The sequence below is a fragment of the Eurosta solidaginis genome, chromosome 3, assembly GCF_040869045.1.
Source record: "Eurosta solidaginis isolate ZX-2024a chromosome 3, ASM4086904v1, whole genome shotgun sequence".
Taxonomy (NCBI): Eukaryota; Metazoa; Arthropoda; class Insecta; order Diptera; family Tephritidae; genus Eurosta; species Eurosta solidaginis.
The window spans coordinates 287,045,873-287,070,080 of NC_090321.1; the positions used below are offsets into that span (position 1 = coordinate 287,045,873).

A 24,208-nucleotide genomic window follows, 5' to 3' on the forward strand; every position below is an offset into this window, starting at 1 on the left:
TGTAGGACAGTATATAAAATGTAGTTCAATGATCGATCTGTATACTAATATTTTATGACGTTGGTTAATATATTTACATTTTCGGTACATGAAGCCTATTTTCTTTGCAATTTTAGCTACTAAATTACTTATATGTTCTCCAAAGTTCAAGTTCATATCGATCAAAACTCCTAAATACTTCATTTTGTCGACTCTTTGAATTTCACTGTTTCTTATTTTCAAGTTAACATTGCTTGGATTATTGATAACAGTGGTACTTAGGTATTTCGAAAATACCATAAATTTGGTTTTATCCACATTTACTTTCAACTTTCTTAGGCACAGCCATTTGTATAAGGTTTCCAAATCCTCTTGCATCTTTGACATAGCACAATCCGTATTTCTTTCACTGATGGTAATCAATGCATCACCAGCAAATAGGCGAATTTTGCAATGTTTTAAGCATGATTTAATATCGTTAATGTATATTGTAAACAATATTGGTGCCAGTACTGAGCCTTGCGGTAGGTCAATGCTTACATCAACAACCGATGATAATGAATTTCCAATTATCGTTCTTTGCTTCCTGTTGCTCAAGTAACTTCGGAACCATTCCAATTCTTTTCCCCTAATACCAATTTTAAACATGACATCCAACAGAATATTTCTATCAATTGTTTCGAAAGCCCGTTTTTAAGTCTACGAGGACCGATAACGCAACTTTTTTGTCATTTATATCCTCTTTCCATTCTGCAATTATCATATTCAATGCTGTTTCACAAGAATGACTTTTCCTAAACCCAGATTGCTCAGGTATATTATATTATTTATATTATATCGTGTTTTTCTAAGTATGCTACTAGTTGATATTTAACCACTGTTTCCATTATTTTTTCATCTGCAGGTTATGTATTGATTGGACGTAGCTCCTACGGCTTCACTGTATTTTTAACTTTTTCCACAGGTACTATTGTAGATATTTTCCAGAAATTAGGAACAATGCTGTTGTTTAATGAATCGTTTATGACTTCTTTGTAGAATTGAGACTAGTGTCGACTCGAATATACATATGAAAAAGCATAAAACCAAAACCGGTAAAGTTTTGCCAGTCAGTGATTGTCAGTATATGGGGAAATATCAGGGATGCATCTTAACGTTAAGCTAATCGTTTATCAAAAAATTTCCACCGTTTCCGTTGAAACACTTCGAAATATTATCGATAAAGAAATTATCAAGATAAATTGTATCTCGTTTTTAACCGAAACGAAAAGCTTTCGTTAACGTTAAAAACGATAACGAAAACGTGATACTTTATGTTTGAATTGTGCTGGCAATGCTATAGCCATGGTGAAGCCGTAAGGTGGCAACAACGAGCGCACATACACACACAAACTCTATGTAATTTGTTTGTGTAATTCGTTGGTGGTAATGTCAAAAATACTCTGAGAAATGTTCGTACTGTCAAAATTCATGAGAAAAGTTGCAATCAGCTTGGATAATGCTTTCACCTTTAATGACTCCGCCATCAATCAGCTTTGCCAGCATAGTTTGAAATTAATAATCAACATAAACGATTTGATTTCGTTTTGATATGGCAGAAAACGAAACGAAATCATTTCGTTAATTTGACGATCTTAACGTTAATAAACGAAACGAAATGACTTCGTTTCGTTTATTAACGTTGATTATCGTAACGAAATGATATCGTTTCGTTGGTTAAGCATGCCTGGGAAATATGTAATGCGCATAATTACATGGTTACATATATGGCAAAAACAAGAAATGTCAAATGTGACTCATACCTATGCGTTTCTTACACAAAAAACACTTTGACGTTCCGCGATAAGACTACAAATACTTAGTTCATGTAAAGAGTAAAAACTAAGTGATTAGTTTTATTGTGATATCATCATAAGGAGCTAAGATGTCTCCTACAGCTCCAAAAATAAAATTGAGCAATGGTCAGGAAATACCATCCATTGGGCTGGGCACCTGGCGATCGCGTAAATCAGAGGCAGAGAGTGCAGTGAGGGATGCCATAGATTTGGGTTATAGACATATCGACACTGCTTTTGTTTATGAAAATGAAGATGAAGTGGGGCGGGCAATTAATGCGAAAATTGCTGAAGGAATTATTAAGCGTGAAGATATATTTGTGGTCACAAAATTGGCCGGCATACATCATGACCCTCATCTAGTGGAACATGCATGCCGCAAGAGTCTATCAAACTTGGCACTGGAGTACATCGATTTGTACCTCATGCACTTCCCAGTTGGTCAAATTTATGCAGGCGATGAAAATGTGCATGGCAGTTCCAAACTCTCTGACGTAGACTATTTAGATACATGGAAAGCTATGGAAAAGCTTGCAGATTTGGGTTTGGCACGCGGTATTGGATTGTCCAATTTCAATGCCCAACAGACGGAGCGTGTCTTGCAAAATTGTCGTATTCGGCCGGTGGTAAATCAAGTAGAATGTCATCCCGGTTTTAATCAGAAAAAATTGATAGAATTTTCTCGACAACATGAAATTGTTATAACCGCATATGCACCACTAGCACGCCCGAAGCCGGAGCACCAATGGCCACCTTTTTTGTATGATGCCAAGGCAAGAAATTTGGCACAAAAATATAGAAAAACGGCAGTTCAAATATGTTTGCGATATCTACTGCAGCTGGGTACTATACCGATACCAAAGTCGGTAACGAAAAGTCGAATAGCCGAAAATTTTAATATTTTCGACTTCGAATTGAGTTGTGATGATATGAAAGTGATGGACGATTATCACACAGGGCAGCGATTGATACCCTTCACAGCGATGAGCCAACATAAATATTTCCCATTCAATACCGAATTTTAGCTCAATAGTACATAAACATGTACATTAGGGTGGTCTTTATAAATCAAATAAGCGATTTTTCGATGGCAATACGATGGCAATACAAAAAATTTCACACATATATTTTGGTTTCAATTCGAGACGGTTAAAGAGTGTCGCACAGGGGTCAAAATTAAGATATGTATCTCTATATAAACTCAAAAAACTAAAATTTAATTTTTCAATTTTCAAACCCCAAAATCGATAGTACCATAGTTGGCGATATCACGTACATGTGTATACAAAATGCCCCCATAAGAAATGGTTAAAGCGTGTCGCACAATGATTAAAGTTAAGTTTTTAATATATTGAGTCGTCATAGGGCAATCTGAGCTCGTATCCCTGTACAACATGCCTTAACCATTTCCAACGGGGCCAGCTTTATATGTGATATTTTTAACCTATGTACTATCGTATGAAGAGGTAAGACTGGACAAAATTTTGTATTTGATCCACGAGGACCACCCTAATGTACCTACATATCTGTATAGGATTTTGTTTTAAATAAACCGAAATTTTTACAAAGTGATCAGGGTTGAATAAATTTTTGAATGTCGTAAATGGACTAATAAAAACACAAAATTTCAATAAAAATTTATACTAAAATGTGTACTTACGTAAATTTGCATTAAAAGGCTTTTTAATTAAAAACTTTATCGATGCTAGGGATGTGATGAGGCGACTGCTGCGGTCGTGGAAATTGCGGTACGCTACAGCTATATGCAAATCGGTGAATCTAGTATGCTGTCCAAAACTGTGGCAGTATCAGAAACAAATTTTCTCTGCTACTGCTCCGGCTCTGAACATGAACAGAGCATAGAGCAGAGCCGTAGCATAAACAAATGGTAGCATTTCTTAAGCTGGAGACATTGGTGCTTTATCGGTAACCGTATCGGTAACCTTTTAACAGCTGATTCGACCAACCTTATGAGAATCAATGCAATCGATTATTGGTGCCGCTAAGGTCGTAACCGTATCGTAGCCAACCAATTGGGTTTTGGTTTACCGTCGTAACGATAAACAGCTGATTACGTTAGGGATACGGATACAGCGATACGACATACGGCACCAATGACTCCAGCTTTAGACTCTTGTTATGACCTACGTAGTGTTTTAGCGCGGGGCAAATGGCAGAATAGATACTAGGAACGATATATTTGTAGTGGAGCGAGGGCAAAATAAAATATTGCGATTTGCTATGCTGGGAATTGTTATGTAGAATTTTGTCACGCCCACATTTGTACTTTTTTAGATTTGGTAATAGTTGAGGAAAAAATATGAAAGGTTTCATTTGGAACTTTGAAAGTCCATACTTATGTTCTGGAGGCTAACTTCGAAATCATCCTTATACATCTAGATCAGATATCGGCGTTTCATACATCTTAAGATGGTGAGCAACTCACACAGATAGCCTGCGCTCTTTGTTTAGTGAATGGTTCAGTCTGCAATGAGCAATTGGCGTGCCAACATAGAGTGTTGGTATCGCTATTTGCGCAGCGAAAAATATATGCACGTATTTACGTAAATACATTTTATTAATACGAATTAATTTAACTAATTTAATGTGAAAAAATGCAACAGGATCTAATAGAGACTGTAAATTTTATTTGAAAATAATACTAAAAATTCTCGATATTTGGCGAATTTTCATCAAAATTCTTAATTTTTTAGTGTATATATAGTTTTGTTGCCCATTTATTTCTAGAACAATCAGGTGTCAGTCTTAAATTCGTAAATATTAATAGTAATAGTAAAAAACGTATGTATTTATTAGGAAAATTATAGGGACCTATTTTTATATGCAAGTGGAATTTAAAGTAGTAAGTAAAAGATAATAAAAACATTTTAAGGACTACCTTTATAAAAATTGATCAAAAAGCAGGTCTTTATGAAATTCCTATCAAGCAGCATAAAATATTCGCTTGCCATTGTGCGCATCAATAATTTATTATTTATTGTGTGCTTAGCCGTTTCAGTCTAACAAGCGAATGATCAGTGAATCAATTGGTTCGTGCGATCAAAACGCTCTCACTAATACATCCACACAACATTTTTGCCGACACTTGATCTAGATTAAGTTAAACAGGACTTCGTGTTTTTATTTTTGTGATAAGAGAGCCCACTCACAGCCGAGGAGGGCAATCGGTAATTCAGGCAACCATTGCATCGGCTTCGGTTAAAGGCCAGTTGAACCTTTCTCATTTCCACTGGAAAAACTTACAGAACTCTATAAAACTAGCATCAACGCAATCTTTTGACGAAAAAGGGAATATATTAATCCAAAGAACGAGCTATCCGTACCAAAAAACAATAAATTATCTGAAAAAATCTTCACATTTAAGTGATTGGTCGAAAAAAGAGTAAAAAGATTGTGATTACAAAAAATTAAGCTTCACCTCTTGAGGAGATTTAAGGAAATGGATCTCAGAAACCAATTCCAGGTATCAAGGAAACTTTTTAGAGTATTTTTAGTCTAACTTTTAAAGTTTCAACAACTTGATATTTTCAAGCAACAAATTTTATGCAATGAATCAGGGATATCTTTTCTATTCAAAATAAGCCTGAAATTACAATTGCCAAACGTCTTTACCACTGACGCTTAAAACTACTGATTACATTAATACCACTAAATTCTATGTTACGAGTATATACATTATCAGACAGACTAGAAAAAACTACTTATTTGATTTCAATAATAAAATCACTTCACTGGAATTAAATAAAGCTATTTGCAGAGTTTAGACACCAAAGTTGGTGATCCCCAAAAACTTAATCCGAGTGGAAACATAAAGGACTGAGCTTAAAATAAAAAATGTCTGAAGTATTTGATTGCAAATAGCTATGCCACACGATTTTGAAAGTTGTATCGATAAGTGAAATTGAGTGATGTTGGATTTGGCCATATATAAAACTCCGCTGTGCTATTTTCACGTATATTTTCCTATTTTCCAATCGAAATTATGGAAACAACTGAAAGCCCATAGCACGATCAATTCATACTTAACAAGTAAGGAAGGTTAAGTTCGGGTGTAACCGAACATTACATACACAGTTGAGAGCTATGGTGACAACATAAGGGAAAATAACCATGTAGGAAAATGAACCGAGGGAAACCCTGGAATGTGTTTGTATGACATGTATATAAAATGAAAGGCATTAAAGAGTATTTTATGAGGGAGTGGGCCATAGTTCTATAGGTGCACGCCATTTAGGGATATAGCCATAAAGGTGGATCAGGTTGACTCTATAATGCGTTTGTACGATATGGGTATCAAATGAAAGGTGTTAATGGGTATTTTAAAAGGGAGTAACCCTAGTTCCATAGGTGGACGCCGTTTCGAGATATCGACATAAAGGTGGACCAGGGGTGACCCTAGAATTTGTTTGTACAATATGGGTATCAAAAGAAAGGTCTTAATGAGTATTTTAAAAGGGAGTAATCCTTAGTTCCATAGGTGGACGCCGTTTCGAGATACCGCCATAAAGGTGGACCAGGGGTGACCCTAGAATTTGTTTGTACAATATGGGTATCAAAGGAAAGGTGTTAACGAGTATTTTAAAAGGGAGTAATCCTTAGTTCAATAGGTGGACGCCGTTTCGAGATATCGCCATAAAGGTGGACCAGGGGTGACCCTAGAATTTGTTTGTACAATATGGGTATCAAAAGAAAGGTGTTAATGAGTATTTTAAAAGCGAGTGATGCTTAGTTCCACAGGTGAACGCCGTTTCGAGATATCGCCATAAAGGTGGACCAGGTGTGACCCTAGAATTTGTTTGTACGATATGGGTATCAAATTAAAGGTATTAAGGAGGGTTTTAAAAGGGAGTGGTGGTAGTTGTATAGGTGGTCGCCTTTTCGAGACATCGCCATAAAGGTGGACCAGGGGTGACTCTAGAATGCGTTTGTACGATATGGGTATCAAATGAAAGGTGTTAATGAGTATTTTAAAAGGGAGTAATCCTTAGTTCCACAGGTAGACGCCGTTTCGAGATATCGCCACAAAGGTGGACCAGGTGTGACCCTAGAATTTGTTTGTACAATATTGGTATCAAAAGAAAGGTGTTAATGAGTATTTTAAAAGGGAGTGATGCTTAGTTCCACAGGTGGACGCCGTTTCGAGATATCGCCATAAAGGTGGACCAGGTGTGACCCTAGAATGCGTTTGTACAATATGGGTATCAAACAAAAGATGTTAATGAGTATTTTAAAAGGGAGTAATTCTTAGTTCCATAGGTGGACGCCGTTTCGAGATATCGCCATAAAGGTGGACCAGGGGTGACCCTAGAATTTGTTTGTACAATATGGGTATCAAATGAAAGTGTTAATGAGTATTTTAAAAGGGAGTGATGCTTAGTTCGAGAGGTGGACACCGTTTTATAGATAACGCCATAAAGGTGGACCAGGTGTGACCCTAGAATTTGTTTGTACGATATGGGTATCAAATTATTAATGAGGGTTTTAAAAGGGAGAGGTGGTAGTTGTATAGGTGGTCGCCTTTTCGAGATATCGCCATAAAGGTGGACCAGGGGTGACTCTAGAATGCGTTTGTACGATATGGGTATCAAATGAAAGGTGTTAATGAGTATTTTAAAAGGGAGTTATCCTTAGTTCCATAGATGGACACAGTTTCGAGATATCGCCATAAAGGTGGACCAGGGGTGACCCTAGAATTTGTTTGTACAATATGGGTATCAAAAGAAAGGTGTTAATCAGTATTTTAAAAGGGAGTAATCCTTAGTTCCATAGGTGGACGCCGTTTCGAGATATCGCCACAAAGGTGGACCAGGGGTGACCCTAGAATTTGTTTGTACAACATGGGCATCAAACGAATGGTGTTAATGAGTATTTTAAAAGGGAGTGGGCCTTAGTTCTATAGGTGGACGCCGTTTCGAAATATCGCCATAAAGGTGGACCAGGGGTGACTCTAGAATGCGTTTGTACGATATGGGTATCAAATTAAAGGTATTAATGAGAGTTTTAAAAGGGAGTGGTGGTAGTTGTATATGTGAAGGCGTTTTCCAGATCGCGACCAAAATGTGGACCTGTGACACAAACATCATCTGTTGGATACCGCTAATTTATTTATATATGTAATACCTGCCAAGACTTTAAGGGTTTTTTATTTCGCCCTGCGGAACGTTTTCATTTTCTTCTACTTAATATGGTAGGTGTCACAACCATTTTATAAAGTTTTTTCTAAAGTTATATTTCGTGTCAATAAACCAATCCAATTACCTCACCATGTTTCATCCCTTTTTTCGTATTTGGTATAGAATTATGGCATTTTTTTCATTTTTCGTAATTTCGGATTTCGTTCATTTTTCATACCAAAATAAAGTGAGTTCAAGTAAGTACGTGAACTAAGTTCATTAAAGATATGTCGATTTTTGCTCAAGTTATCGTGTTAACGGCCATGCGGAAGGACAGACGAACGACTGTGTATAAAAACTGGGCGTGGCATAAACCGATTTCGCACAGTTAACATCATAAAATCTATGCACCTACCAAATTTCAAAAGGATTGGTTAATTTTTGTTCGACTTATGGCGTTAAAAGTATCCTAGACAAATTAAATGAAAAAGGGCGGAGCCACGCCCCTTTTGAAATTTTCTTTTATTTTTGTGTTTTGTTGCACCATGTCATTACTGGAGTTGAATGTTGACATAATTTACTTATATACTGTAAAGATATTAATTTTTTTGTTAAAATTTTACTTTAAAAAAAATTTTTTTTTAAAGTGGGTGTGGTCCTTCTCCGATTTTGCCAATTTTTATTAGGCGTACATATAGTAATAGGAGTAACGTCCCTGCCAAATTTCATCATGATATCTTCAACGACTGACAAATTACAGCTTGCAAAAGTTTTAAATTACCTTCTTTTAAAAGTGGGCGGTGCCACGCCCATTGTCCAAAATTTTACTAATTTTCTATTCTGCGTCATAAATTCAACTCATCTACCAAGTTTCGTCGCTTTATCTGTCTTTGGTAATGAATTATCGCACTTTTTCGGTTTTACGAAATTTTCGATATCGAAAAAGTGGGCGTGGTTATAGTCCGATATTGTTGATTTTAAATAGTGATCTGAGATGAGTGCTCAGGAACCTACATACCAAATTTCATCAAGTTACCTCAAAATTTACTCAAGTTATCGTGTTAACGGCCATGGGGAAGGACTGACGGACGACTGTGTATAAAAACTGGGCGTGGCATCAACCGAATTCGCCTGTTTTCACAGAAAACAGTTAACATCATAAAATCTATGCCCCTACCAAATTTCAAAAGGATTGGTTAATTTTTGTTCGACTTATGGCGTTAAAAGTATCCTAGACAAATTAAATGAAAAAGGGCGGAGCCACGCCCATTTTGAAATTTTCTTTTATTTTTGTATTTTGTTGCACCATGTCATTACTGGAGTTGAATGTTGACATAATTTACTTATATACTGTAAAGATATCAATTTTTTTGTTAAAATTTTACTTTAAAAAAATTTTTTTTTTAAAGTGGGCGTGGTCCTTCTCCGATTTTGCCAATTTTTATTAGGCGTACATATAGTAATAGGAGTAACGTCCCTGCCAAATTTCATCATGATATCTTCAACGACTGACAAATTACAGCTTGCAAAAATTTTAAATTACCTTCTTTTAAAAGTGGGCGGTGCCACGCCCATTGTCCAAAATTTTACTAATTTTCTATTCTGCGTCATAAATTCAACTCATCTACCAAGTTTCGTCGCTTTATCTGTCTTTGGTAATGAATTATCGCACTTTTTCGGTTTTACGAAATTTTCGATATCGAAAAAGTGGGCGTGGTTATAGTCCGATATTGTTGATTTTAAATAGTGATCTGAGATGAGTGCTCAGGAACCTACATACCAAATTTCATCAAGTTACCTCAAAATTTACTCAAGTTATCGTGTTAACGGCCATGCGGAAGGACTGACGGACGACTGTGTATAAAAACTGGGCGTGGCATCAACCGAATTCGCCTGTTTTCACAGAAAACAGTTAACATCATAAAATCTATGCCCCTACCAAATTTCAAAAGGATTGGTTAATTTTTGTTCGACTTATGGCGTTAAAAGTATCCTAGACAAATTAAATGAAAAAGGGCGGAGCCACGCCCATTTTGAAATTTTCTTTTATTTTTGTATTTTGTTGCACCATGTCATTACTGGAGTTGAATGTTGACATAATTTACTTATATACTGTAAAGATATTAAATTTTTTGTTAAAATTTTACTTTAAAAAAAAAATTTTTTTAAAAGTGGGCGTGCTCCTTCTCCGATTTTGCTAATTTTTATTAGGCGTACATATAGTAATAGGAGTAACGTCCCTGCCAAATTTCAACATGATATCTCCAACGACTGACAAATTACAGCTTGCAAAAATTATAAATTACCTTCTTTTAAAAGTGGGCGGTGCCACGCCCTTTGTCCAAAATTTTACTAATTTTCTATTCTGCGTCATAAATCCAACTCATCTACCAAGTTTCGTCGCTTTATCTGTCTTTGGTAATGAATTATCGCACTTTTTCGGTTTTACGAAATTTTCGATATCGAAAAAGTGGGCGTGGTTATAGTCCGATATCGTTCATTTTAAATAGCGATCTGAGATGAGTGCTCAGGAACCTACGTACCAAATTTCATCAAGTTACCTCAAAATTTACTCAAGTTATCGTGTTAACGGACGGACGGACGGACATGGCTCAATCATATTTTTTTTCGATCCTGATTATTTTGATATATGGAAGTCTATATCTATCTCGATTCCTTTATATATGTACAACCAACCGTTATCCAATCAAACTTAATATACTCTGTGAGCTCTGCTCAACTGAGTATAAAAATATCTCGTGATCGCGTGAATCTCAAAAAAGCACCAATTCGCCCATCGAAGTAATAAACGGAATAGCCCCGGTACATTAAGACCATTTCAAACCAGCAAACTTTTTCCCATATCCCATCACCTCCCCCATACTCGCTGAAATCAATTAATATTTAACATGACATTCTTATCGTTTTAAATCTTTTTATTATTTTATTACAAAATTTTACACTTGAAATAAAACGCATAAAATTGGAAAATAAGAGAATCTGAATTGAAAAACACTATATCCTATGATTAAAAAAAAGGACCCACTAAAACTGATTTTTAGTCTCTTATGTTTTTATTCGTTTACTTTATTATTAAAATACTTTATGATTTGATTTGAATGATGCAATTGCTAAACATTAGGTCGATTTGGAAATTGAATGCATTGAATCTGTGGTATGTATGTATATTTCTCTTTAGCTTTGAAAATGTAGCTAGTTCATCATCTGTTAATATATACGGCCATTGCATTTATGAATACAGATTCTTAATTTTACAAAATTATGATCATTATTTTAGTTTTCATCATAATTGGTAGTAAAAAGTAGCAAAATTCACAAATATATATTTTTTGTTTTATTTGTTTCTGGTGGTCGTTTATTATTTTTTTTTTTTTGTTTTTTTATAAATTTTTTTTTTTTTACTTAATATACTAAAAAGAAAAATTAGGGACGTTCAACAAAATCTACACTAATACACTCATAAATTTTGTCCGATGTTTTTTTTTTTGAAAGTGTTCAGTGTTCCTGTTGCCGTTTACACTCCCATTTTTGTGCATGTGTGCGTGTATGTATGCAGATTGACATACTTTCTTTCAGTACCGACTTTCTTTTACTTCCTTAATACCACTCCCTACTTTACCTCTAAATGTATATATCTCATTTTCAGATGTTTTTTCAATACTTTCTTCTCAGGGATTTTCAAACGCTCATATAAGAATGCTTTGTAGAGTAAATAATTTTAATTTTTTTTTTCATATTTGTTTACTTTTAAATACATGTTTATAATAAAATACGATTGAAATAAGATTATTATGTAATAATCAATCATGATGAAGGAGTTATCTCTATCAAATCCACATTTGAAAAGTTATGCCCATTGTAAAAACAGAGGAAATAATAAATTGGGAGTGTATGTTTTTGCTTTGTTTTGCATATAGCGTATATAGCATAGACTTGCTCTTTTAGAGCAAAAGGCATTTGGTCTTCTTCCTCTTCTTAACTTGTAATGCAGCTCTAGTAGCCGTTTCGAAGACATCTCGTACACCTTCTTTAGATTTGGCCGAACATTCTAAATATGCGAAGGCATTAATTTTCTCAGCCATTGCCCGACCTTCCTGAGGTTTAACAGGCTCCTGTTTCATTTTTGCAAGATCCTGTAAAATGCATGATTATGTTTAAAATTGCTCTCAGAATTCGTTAATTTTGCGGACTTACTCGAATAGTGTTTGGATCATTTCGCAAATCCTTTTTATTGCCTACTAAAATTATGGGAACATTTGGGCAAAAATGTTTTACCTAAAAAAAAACAAATGTGAAAAATACCATATTCAGTGAAAGATAGATAAACCAACCTCAGGAGTCCATTTTTCAGGTATATTCTCTAATGAATCGGGTGAATCCACTGAAAAGCACATAAGTATAACATCCGTGTCCGGATAACTTAGTGGTCGAAGTCTGTCATAATCTTCTTGTCCTGCAGTATCCCATAAGGCCAGCTCTACCTATAATAAACAACAATCAAATAATTCAATTTACTCGTTTTGTTTTGCACATAATCTCAACTTAAACTTTAAGCAATATTTATTATAGACTATCCCACATAAAAATAAAAACGGTTTATAAAGATTTTTTAGGTAACATTTACATACGAATTTCCAATTATAATAGCTGTATAAACCTTTTTTTCACAAATAGGCAAAAGCATTCAGGTCCTCAAGGAGTGGTTATTTATTTGTTTATTTATTACGGCCAGAAGCCTAATTCGTAAGTTGGATTATATTACAGTGTTTTATCTTATAGCTAAGGTTTTACAATATTCATATAATTTTGTTTTAAAAACTGTTATTTGGTTACAACTTTTTATTTCCTTTTTAGACCCTTGTAGAAAATATTCTGTTGATCAATTTCAGTTCTAAAAAACGGCAATTTGAAATTATGTTTGTTCCTCGTATTTATGTTGTGAGTTTGCTCAACTAATACTATATTTTTATTTAAATACTCAGGTACATTTCCATGTTTGATATTAAATATGAATTTCATGGAGTGGAAAAAAATATTTTGTTTCACACTTAAACAGGCTAAAGTCTTCATCATGTCAGCCGTTCGTGTATCTCTAGGTTTCTGAAGAATAAAACCAACCCCGTTGTCAAGACCACATACACGCGCCGAATCCTGTGGCAAACATGAATTTTCCTTACACATATTTGGAAGGCGAGGTCCTTGTGACCCAAGTTCCTCGCACAACTAGGCGTGAATGGATGACCTAGAAGACTCAACGTGGCCATTTAAAATCGTTCCCGAGATAGTCGGGCTGGTATCAGATCTAGATCCAAAAATTACCATCGACTTCAGGAAGTGTCACTATACATACAACAACAACATTGTGGTTTTGTCCAATGCCACACTCTGTTTATTTGGATGTGAACCATAGATTGTGAGGTCATCTGGGGGATTTTTCGTGGAATTTGTTTCGAGTTGATAAAATTCAATTCGAGGGATATGACAGTTTGTTTAGCTGTTAGCGATAGTGGTTCTAATTCCACTGAAAGACCATGAACACATAAATGCAACACAATTTCATACATATATCCAGGAACGTGCTAGAGGCAGGAATTTTATAACCCTGGGTTGTCTGCTAACTCGCCATTGTGTAAGGCAATTTAAATGTATAACCCCTCGTCAGGTTAACTCTGAGTTAAAAAAGTTAACTTGCCGTTCTGTAAGGGGTTAAATTTATTTTAGAAGCGATAAAAGAAATTGAAAAAAAAAATTAAAATAGCTCAGAATTAGAAACTGCAGTTTTAAACATTCCATAGTTCTGCTGAACGCAGGGTCGTGCGCAAGGGGGGTTCTAATCTTATCAAAAACTGATGTTGTTGTAGCGATAAGGTTGCTCCCCGAAGGCTTTGGGGTGTTATCGATGTGATAGTCCTTTGCCGGATACAAATCCGGTACGCTCCGGTATCATAGCATCATTAAGGTGCTAGCCCGACCATCTCGGGAACGATTTATGTGGCCACATTAAACCTTCAGGCCATTCCCTCCCTCCCTACCCTCAATTTCCATGAGGAGCTTGGGGTCGCCAGAGCCTCGTCTGTTAGTGAAACAGGATTCGCCGCGGATAGGTGAGGTTGACAATTTGGTTTGGAGAAGCTATATATTGCGCTGGCAACCTGAAGGGTTGCGCTACACAGCCCCTTGAATCTGGTATTTTAGTCGCCTCTTACGACAGGCATACCTACCGCGGGTATATTCTGATCCCCTAACCCGCTGGGGGAATCAAAAACTGATGAACGAATTTTATAATTCAGCTGCAAAAATTTAGGCAGCGATTTAGTTTAGCACCCCCCCACCCCCCCCCCCCCCGGCGGGGTTTAACTTGGTATCAAATGAAAGAGGGAGTTCTCCCGATCACAAATATATATATTTTAAAGTGCGCAAACTCATAATTTAAAAGTTATTTGTTGTGCTATTCCAAAATTTACTTTATATTGGGTGAGGCAACCTAATGTATATACATACATTAATAATGTACAGAAACAATCTTGACTTACTTGTTTTCCATCGACTTCGATATCCGCAACATAGTTTTCAAAAACAGTTGGAACGTACACCTCTGGGAATTGATCTTTACTGAAAACAATCAGAAGGCAAGTCTTACCGCAGGCACCATCGCCTACAATTACCAATTTCTTTCGAATCGTCGTCATTGGTTCTGTAAAGTGACATCACAAGATTATTTATTTTCTTACACATACGCATGTGGGTATATGGTATATGTACAGGTAGTATATATATAAATGTTAATATCTATCGATAAGTTAATATGCAACAGTTGGAAAAAAAGTTGGAACATTATTCATACATATATGTACATAGCCGTACACATTTATGTGCATTATTGAAAGAAAAGCAAAGTTTTAAATAGTTATGATGTGGTAATTTTCTTCTGTGGATTATCCGTTTGGAGCATATTTCTTTCTAGTATCATCTACTGGATGCAGGAGCATCTACAACAAGTGTGCCTCTGAATTTTTTGTATCACAATCCTCTGATTATATTCAGTGATAATCCACAATATCCAAATTCTCGTCCGTAGGTCCAGCCGACTCTGCGAGCAGCGCTGCTACTTCCTTTGCTCAGACGGAAGCGCCTCAGACGTCATCGCAAATACATCACAATAATCACCTTCATTAGTTCAGTGATCACTGTCATCAACCATTCGCAATTTGTGTGGAATTTTTTTTAACTTATACCCATCCTCTCCGCCCCCTCCCCTTCGCACACACCCGTAATAATTTTCAACTTTTTCCATTTCCATTGACGATGTCAACGCTTCTGCTGCTTTTACTACTGTTTGCTATTCACATTTTTCACTTACAGAATTTGATAATTTCGTCTGCCTCACACTCCACAAATGCAACTTTTTGGACAGTAAAAAAGTATAAATGGCACTAGAGAAATGCCTTCCAACCTATATTCTATTCTTTTTTGTGCAAAATTCCGCGGATTTCAAGTTTATTTTCAATTTTTTCCAACTAATTTTCTTTTTACACAATTCGCCCGAAAATGATGATGAACAACGCCTTTAAAATATAAGTGACGAGTTCAGCCGATGGGCATAGAGTAGTGCCAATTTGAAAAAAACAATTTACCCGCTTCGTAAGTGCTTCTATAAAGAAAGCGCAATAGGCATATAACTGAAATATAGAAACGGCAATTGCACCATAATTTCTTTTATTCAACTTTTCATATTATTTACTCTCAAAACTTTATGCAAACAAATTCAGAACTTTGTTTTATTTTGAATAATTTTAAGTCGAAAATTGCCATTCAAGAGAAAAGGGAAAAAGGCAACAACACTGAAAGTTACGAAGTGCTTGAAACTTACGGAACAGGGAAAGGCATCTACAAGTATGGATCGTTACATGAAATAAACAAGAGTGAGAGAGTGAGCTGTACTGAAAATAAAATGGCGCTGAAATTAGTAACAGAGTTGCTTTTATGGAAGGTACCTATAAGTGCATGAAACACACCACCCAACTTTTTGCGACCAATAATTATTAGAAGCAGCGACATTAAACTTTTCCTTTTTTTGGGTAGTTTAGGCAACTCTAGAGCCATCTGATGTTCTTGGAAACGAATGAACTTGTGTTTACAATCGAATGAACTTCAAGACCCATTCCTGGAAACGAATGAACTTTTGTTTACAATCGAATGAACTTCAAGACCCATTCTTGGAAACGAATGAACTTTTGTTTACAATCGAATGAACTTCAAGACCCATTCCTGGAAACGAATTGAGAGAGAATAAAAGTTTCGTATCAGGTCATCAGCAATGATGACATGATATGAAACTTCTCGCTCTCTGAGAGCGCGTGAAAATGTGCATTTTTTATAACATTGACCATAGATGCCATCATCCTCAAAATCAAATTTGGGCATTTCGGAATAACTTTGGGGTATTTTACATGGTAAAGGTTTAATTTATGATTTTCACCGAAGACTTACTCAAGATTGTCAAATGGGATATCAAAAAACTCGAATTTTTTCAGGATCACAAATACAAAAAAAGCTTATTTTACCCGTTAAAAATTTTTCCGTGACAACACGTGAAATTTAATTTTTTGATAGCTAAGATAAAATGTACTTATCTCTTTTCGTGCGTTAATATAACAGCTCATTTAATTTTGTTATTTCTTGTACCTTTTTTACAAATTTTTGATCCGCTTATGTAGTTGAATACACTTGAAATGAAAAATAATGAAAACGCACCGATTTTCTTGGAATTTTTTTTGCGTGGTTTACGCAACTCTGATCTTCAAGACCCATTCTTGGAAACGAATGAAGTTTGTTTACAATCGAATGAACCAATGTTTACAATTGAATGAACTTTAAGACCCATTCCTGGAAACGAATTGAGAGAGAATGAATGTTTCGTATCATGTCATCATTGGTCATCAGTGCTCGCAAGTATACCGCCGAAGCAATAACATCGTTTTGTTAAAAATGTCGTCATAATAATTACACATTCGTTTAATTGTAAAAGTGTTTTGTAAACAAATGTTCTATGTAGAGTAAAATTTATAGATTTTGTTCAATTAAAATTAACTTTTTGTCTAATTAAAAAGGCATTCGTGTACAAAAACATTAAAATTGAATTTTTATAAGATAACAGAGCTACAAAACAAAACTTTAAACTTTGTATAATGGAAGAAATATGCTGCATGAAATAACGGAGCTACGAAACTGTAAAAAGAACAGTAATGGTGTGATTAGTTCTACTTAACATTAAAATCGAAAGTTAAAGTACATAAATGCATAAAATACTACTAAAAAAAATTTAGTAATCAAGATAAATAAAACAGTTATGGACAACATTTAATACAAAATCTTCGCATGAAGCTACATGGATAATCAAAAGAGATATATCTATTACACTGGAACTTTTTAAATTGTATATGAATACAACTTGACATGAGACATTATAAATTGGGAAAATATAAACTAAATTGGACAAAAGTACAAAGATTGGATACGATAAAATTTTGTGACAATATATACACACACGTTTTTTTTTTTTAATATTTTAATTTATTATATGAACTATTCATATAACGGGGTAGAGATTATACCTTATATATAAATTGTGATAACATATAACTCCACAAAGGACAAAAAGTACAAGTAACGGGATTGAAAATACCCTTATCATATATTAATGTACAGTCATGTACACATGTAACCGGATAGAAATTCACATAATACATAATTAAAGGTACGGTTATGTACATATATTCACATTATAATTGCAACGCTATATAAACTTAATATGAAGAAATACATAACCAGAATGAATATAAATTCATTAAAATATAACAGCTGATACGACGAAAATTCATTTACAAAAATAAGATTATGTAAATATTTGCAAAAAAGCACAACATAACAACTGTAAAAAGTGCATTACCGGACCTTGTCTAACCTGGTTTCAACTTCACAATTAAACAAATTTATACAATTGGAATTACAACTTTACAATTAAAAAATTAATAATCTACATAAAGAAAACAAGTCACCACTGGGAATTACCCAAAACGCTGAATTCGTTAACAAATCAACACGACACATGATAACTAAATTAGTATTTCTATGACAATGGGAGGATGTCTGAGGCCACTGGCTTGGGCATGATGGAGTATCACTTGCTGGATGGGAGTGAAATTATAATACTGACATAAAAATATAATTCAAACGAAGAATTACAAATCTTGAAAAAGCACATGGCAACAAGCCATATATTTAACAAGTACAAGGAAAAAATTTGTGCTACGTGTTTTTACTTTGCGACATGTGTTAGCTGCTTAGGCACGTCTAAATGTTGCAAGTACATTACCCTTATATGTTTCTTAACCTGGCGCTTTAAGAGGCAATTTATCAGTTGAGTTCTGTATTTCATTCTCATCTTACGTCCCTAAACGAAACGAAAAAAAGCGAATAGAAGAAATTAAAACGTAAAACCTTTTTTGAGAACGCGAGACAGTTTACTGAATAGCAAATCGTCTTAAAATTAATATTCACCCCAAAATGTCTACTTGTGACTAGAGACCGGTTACTAAATTCAGATATATATCCCCACTGTAATTTTTTATGATATCCTTAAAATGACAGTCAGGTTCATTCAGAGATTGTTATCTTTGAACTTTGGTTCAAAAATCAAAGAGGATAAATTATTTACAACGATTGGCGAGTAACTCGCTGGCCTGCTAGATACAGCTTGCCAAAATACTGCTCTCAGAAACGCCACGGTCTGTCTTCTTATGTCCCCAGAACACCATCTACAGAATGAGTCGAGAATACTCCCCATCACGAAGAGAAATGAGATGCCAACCAAACAGTTCCTGTTGAATACCCAAAAACCTAGGCATCCCAACAGACATCTGATTGATGAGCCAACACCGCCCAGGAGTCATCTGCGTAAGCATTATGAGGAAATACGGCCCCTAAGAACAGCCGTATGAAGTCAAACAACAAGAAGCAAGCCCTCAGTGAACTCCACAAATAATGCCGAGAATTGCCCGGTGAATCCAGTACTCTAAGAACAGTACCCAAAACATGCGGAAGAGGAACGCACACTCCCCAGGGAAACGCGAGTCACTCTAGCTCAACTTCGATCTGGATACTGTAACAGGTTAAGCTCTTACCTATCCAGAATAAACCCCGACATACCAAATGTGTGCCCTGCTTGCAATGTGTCCCCACATGATACCAACAATCTCTTTAATTGTATTGTGGAACCAACGCCTCTAACACCCCTCTCATCATTGTCCACCCCTATTGAAACAACAAGTTTCCTTGGACTTCCGTTATAGGATATTGATAACAATTTGTGTTCGGTCGCACCTATTGGATGGGGCGAAGCACTGCTACATCAACAACAACAACAGTAACTCGCTGGAAACAAAAAAATTGATTTCTAATGTTTTCTATGAAGGACATTTTTGAATTGTCTCCCATTTATCCATGCGGTGTGGGCACCTTATGCAACTGTGATTTTTGGAAAGCGAATTAATTAATTTATTAAATACAGTCGGAAAAATAAACACAAATACCCCACGAAATTGTATTGCAGACATTTTATGCACATCTCGCCCAAAAAAACCAGCGACTACCTCATAGAAAAATTGAGCAAATGGCTACGATTAACGAGTGACGTCTCTTATCATAATTTATCCTCTTTGGTTTAATTTTGTAATATGAGATCCCAAAGAAATCCCGAAAATTGCGCGGGAGTCGGGTGTTCTGAGACGGGATTTCCAATATACGGTTGTCAAATATTGTTAAAAAAAAATACTGACAAGGGCGAATCTATACCAGGTGGTGGCAAAGGAAATTCAATCAATTCGCCGTGCAGATGAATGTCAAGTCAAAAGAAAATTTTCATAGATTTCGATTAACTAACATTTTGTTGTACAAGGCTTTGTATGGAAAACTATCAAGAAGAAGCAATCAGCTGATGGGATAACAACTCCTGGTACTGGGGCCCGATTCACTATCTGTGAGTTCTAAAGTGTACACAAGAAATTGAGTAAACTTTGAAATTCTGATTCTGTAAAGCAAAGCTGTGAACAAGAAAACTCACTGATAAAAACTTCGTGAGTTTTCTTGACAGCCAGTGTACACTATTGTGACATTCAAACCTCATACGCACTATTGCAGAATAACTTTTTTCTTTTCATGGCGTCTGATAAACATCATAGTGTACAAGTACAAGTGTGTTGACTTCTTTCTGACAGGCACTCGCTTAAGTGAGCATAACGGGAAAATCTGGGTTGCCATTGTTGTTTCGGTTGAAAACGGTCAATTAAGGTAAGGCCACGTTACGCTGCACTACGCAGCACTGCGCTGCACTACAAAATATTCTTTGCATGTATTCTTAAGAGGCAATTCACACCTAGCGTCAGCAGCACTGCGCGATCCGGCACAGCGCGGCAAATTTGATCAACTAGGCAAAAAAGCCACGTTGGGAAGTGTCGCGCAGTGCTGCTGCCGCTAGGTGTGAATTGCCTCTAAAGAATACATACAAAGAATTTTGCACCATCTTTTTTCAATCTGGGCAAAAGAGTGTGGAACTCTCCTTCCTCATATCTTGAGGATGAGATGTCTTGCACCCATAGCAACGACCTTTTTCTTTTCCTTTCCTCTTCTTCGCACAAAAATGAAATAATTACAGCTTCAAAAACTGTGTCGTCCATTTTGCAAACAAAAATAAACACAAACTTTTGCCGCAATGTGTCGCTCGATTGCCGCTTAATGTGAATTGCCAAAATATGTCGCTCTGTGAGGCGCCGCTGCCACTACGTGTCGCGCAGCGTAATGTGCGCGTACCTTTAGGGTTCTGTGCAGATACGTAAAAGATTGAAACAGGGTTTATGTAGTCAAAAAAGTGTTGCTCCTGTTCCACAGCATTTTAATTTTATATCATGGCGAAAAGTGTTCAGTTCAGAGTTATTGATTTTCATTAAAAGTTTAATTTATTACGGAGGGTTACTCCTTTAAGTGTAAAAAGCAGAGAAAACATAGAGTTTTCAAATTATTGTGAAAAACTTTTTAATTTGAATTTCTGTACCCAAGTTCACAATATTTGTGTAACAAAAGAATCTGGAGGTCAATTCCTTAACTATGAAAAACTGAAAAATGTACACTTATTGAAAACTCATTTGCGCACATAATTTACACTTTGAACTTAGTTGTTTTTATGCAGAAAATTTTGAAACTAAAAAAAAAATTTTCATTTGTCAAAAAAAAAAAATTAAGAAAAAACGGCCTAATGTCAAAAACCCTATCGAAATACAAACTGGCTTGTTTGTTTTTAATGAACTACGTTGTATTTTTCTTGCATTTCGTTAGTTTTTTTTAATATAGTTCACACACTTACACCAGTACTGAAACCTTATTGGCTCCCTCGACAAAAAATTTAAGAGAAAGCAAAGAGAGTAGATTAATAAGAGGGAGCATTGTAGAGTTGTTCATTATCCACAAAGTGGGACGGCTGCACCAGGAATACACCATACGTTTTGCTCCTGCTTCGTTTTCACCATCTGGATTAAAAAAGTCATGAGTCTGGGCATTTTAGTGATGTAAATTGCATGGCGCCAGCGCCAATGCGGTGCCTGCTCAATGGTAACTCATTGACGCAATAACTCCAAGCGAATTTTTGACGCTACTTAGTAGTGAGTGCGTAGTACATTTCACTTGCGCTATTGAGTGAAACGACTTTTGTGGGTCAGGCACGAGTTTGGTGTTATTGGCGCTACTGGCAATAATGATACTGAGCTGATGACGGTAGCGCTGGTAGTTCAGCTTTTGAATCAGAGAAAGAATTGATGACCCGTGTAAATTATTATGGCTTTGGCTATTATTGGATGTGACTTTCAACTAAATAAATGTTGCGGACATAACAAGCAGAGTCATTTTTGAGTTTTATATTTTATATTTAATGCACAATTAATATGGGGGTGTTTGAGCAGCCAATTAATACCAGTAGTATTGCTAAAGTGCTACTTAGTTGATGGAATGTCGCTAATTTCCTAGATGTGATCAATAGATTGTCAACATTTAGTCCAACGAACGCGCGAAATTGCCACATCTGCTCAAATGTTGCTGAAGAACGTTATCCGCTGTCATAAAAAGTAACACTGTTGCAGCTCGAACACACCCTATATCGAGAAAGTAACAAATAGACAACTTAGCTTTTTTTTTACAAATCGCTTGGCTGAGATTTTCATTTGCTGATTTCACTTAAGCTGTTATGCCAATATTTTTCAGCCAGCTCATTTTCAAAAAGGTAGTTTTTCCAAAGGCAAAATAAATTACAGAGTTATACAGCCTTAAAAAGTCAACTATGTTGAGGCGGACAGCATAGCAAAAGGTATGGTGAATTCCTCGTACAGCCAGCCCACAATTTCCACAAAGCTTTAGAACTCTACAATGTACCGTCTTATATTTACGGCCCGACTCTTAGCGTTACCGGTAAAATAGTACCCAGAACATTATGTAACCGAAAATCGTTACCAGTTGTTTTATTCACGATTCTGGCCAAAGTAGTAACGCTGTCATCACCGAAAAACTCACCAGTGTATGTGGTGAAATTTAAAAGTTGGTTTTCTTCGCTTTACCCATGGCGGAACGATACAAGGTGGCAGCATGGGACATCTGAATAAAAACTTTTTTTTTATTTAATTTGATACATCAACTTCCGGCGCAGTACGATTTTGACATTTGTCCATCGAATTTACAAACACGAAGTACATGTAATTTTTATTTATGTTTGTAGGTATGTCACCATGCTGCCACCGTGTATGGTTCCGCCATGGCTTTACCGACGCCGTGTGACTTGTAGATACGATGTTAACGAATAAACGGGACGATGTGTATATACATATGTGCATACGTGCATACGTTTTTACATAGCTATATTGTAATATATACTGTGAAAGTACATGGAAATATGCATAGCAAGAGGCAACACTTTTTTACTATTATGTTTACTTATTTGCGCTCACAATTCTTTATTTTTCAGTATTGCCTTTTTCTAAACAACAGCTTTTGTGTGGTTACATCGATGTTACCACCTATTTTAGTGGGTAAATAATTATCCGGCTACTTTCGTGGGCAGAATACCAAAAGGGTACAAGAGTTACCACATGAAGAAAGTTGCCGTGGTGAAGAAAGTTGATACCAAATTAGAATCAGGCTGTTATAGAGAGTCTTTGGAGAAAGTACAAGAAAAATACATAGAAAATAAAGTAGTGTCATATAGGAGTTTGATTTGTTTGCACTTACAGCACCATTTTATTTGCAGGAGACTTTCACAGCTACAAAAATTAAGGCGGATTTACACAGACGCTTTGGTTGTGTTGCATTCATTAATTCATCTGTCGGGCGAAGTATCGAAAAATTTACATAAATGCTTTGGTTGCGTAGGGCTTTGACAACGCCACACGAAAAACAATGAAACGCCGTACGTTATCTTTGCTTTGTAGCGACCAAAACATTTATATAATTTTGCCCTTATGCATTTGTGTAAACGGCCTTAGAAGTGAAATTTTTCCATGTTACACGTGTGGCGCTGTATATTTTGACTCTAATTTAAATAAATTTTGCTTTCCGTATGTTTCCGCATTGTTGCAGGCTACAAATCTTCTAGTATTCTTATTTCCGCGGAAATATATGCAAATATTTCATTTGTAAATACTACAAAGTTTTATTAAACTATGAAATGCAACTCAGCTCGAAGTACTCTTACGTACCAAAAATGCAACTCTAGACCTGAGATTTGCATCTGGTGAGCGAGGCTGTTTGTAGTTTTGACGTTTATCGCTTAGTTGACATACTTGTATACATTGTAAATTTTACCAAGTAGCGCAACTAACAGCTGATCGATGAAAATTCGCACATTCACACGCACAGTTCTCGACTCAGTTTCAAAAAAAAACTTTAGATTATTTAATTCAATTTTTAAAGTGGGATAATCCTTACAAATTTATGTATACAGAATATATATGGCGTTTTTGTTGTTATTAAATCAATAGTTTTATTTATTATTAAAGCTTTTGTAATTTTTTTTTTTAACCTTGAAAAAACTCCGAACACCATTCCTTCATTATATGACATTCGACTGCCTAGTCCACTGCCTTCCACTCTATTCGCAACATAACCTCTACTTAAGCTGCCAAACTATACAGTAAACAATGCTTG

General features: G+C 35.7%; 2 protein-coding genes across 2 annotated transcripts; one reads left to right on the forward strand and one right to left on the reverse strand.

Annotated features, from left to right (window-relative positions):
• Positions 1-1,701: 1,701 nt before the first annotated feature.
• LOC137247240 (aldo-keto reductase family 1 member B1) lies at positions 1,702-3,491 on the forward strand. The gene has a single exon (XM_067778353.1). It carries the CDS (start codon positions 1,904-1,906, stop codon positions 2,837-2,839), a length of 936 nt encoding a protein of 311 aa, XP_067634454.1. The 5' UTR covers positions 1,702-1,903; the 3' UTR covers positions 2,840-3,491.
• Positions 3,492-11,323: 7,832 nt separating this feature from the next.
• Rho1 (ras-like GTP-binding protein Rho1) lies at positions 11,324-15,549 on the reverse strand. The gene is made up of 5 exons (XM_067776987.1): positions 15,330-15,549; positions 14,503-14,663; positions 12,301-12,450; positions 12,164-12,244; positions 11,324-12,102 (listed from the first exon to the last, which is right to left on the reverse strand). The coding sequence occupies exons 2-5, from the start codon at positions 14,656-14,658 to the stop codon at positions 11,911-11,913; spliced, it is 579 nt and encodes a 192-aa protein (XP_067633088.1). The 5' UTR covers positions 14,659-14,663; positions 15,330-15,549; the 3' UTR covers positions 11,324-11,910.
• Positions 15,550-24,208: the final 8,659 nt, after the last annotated feature.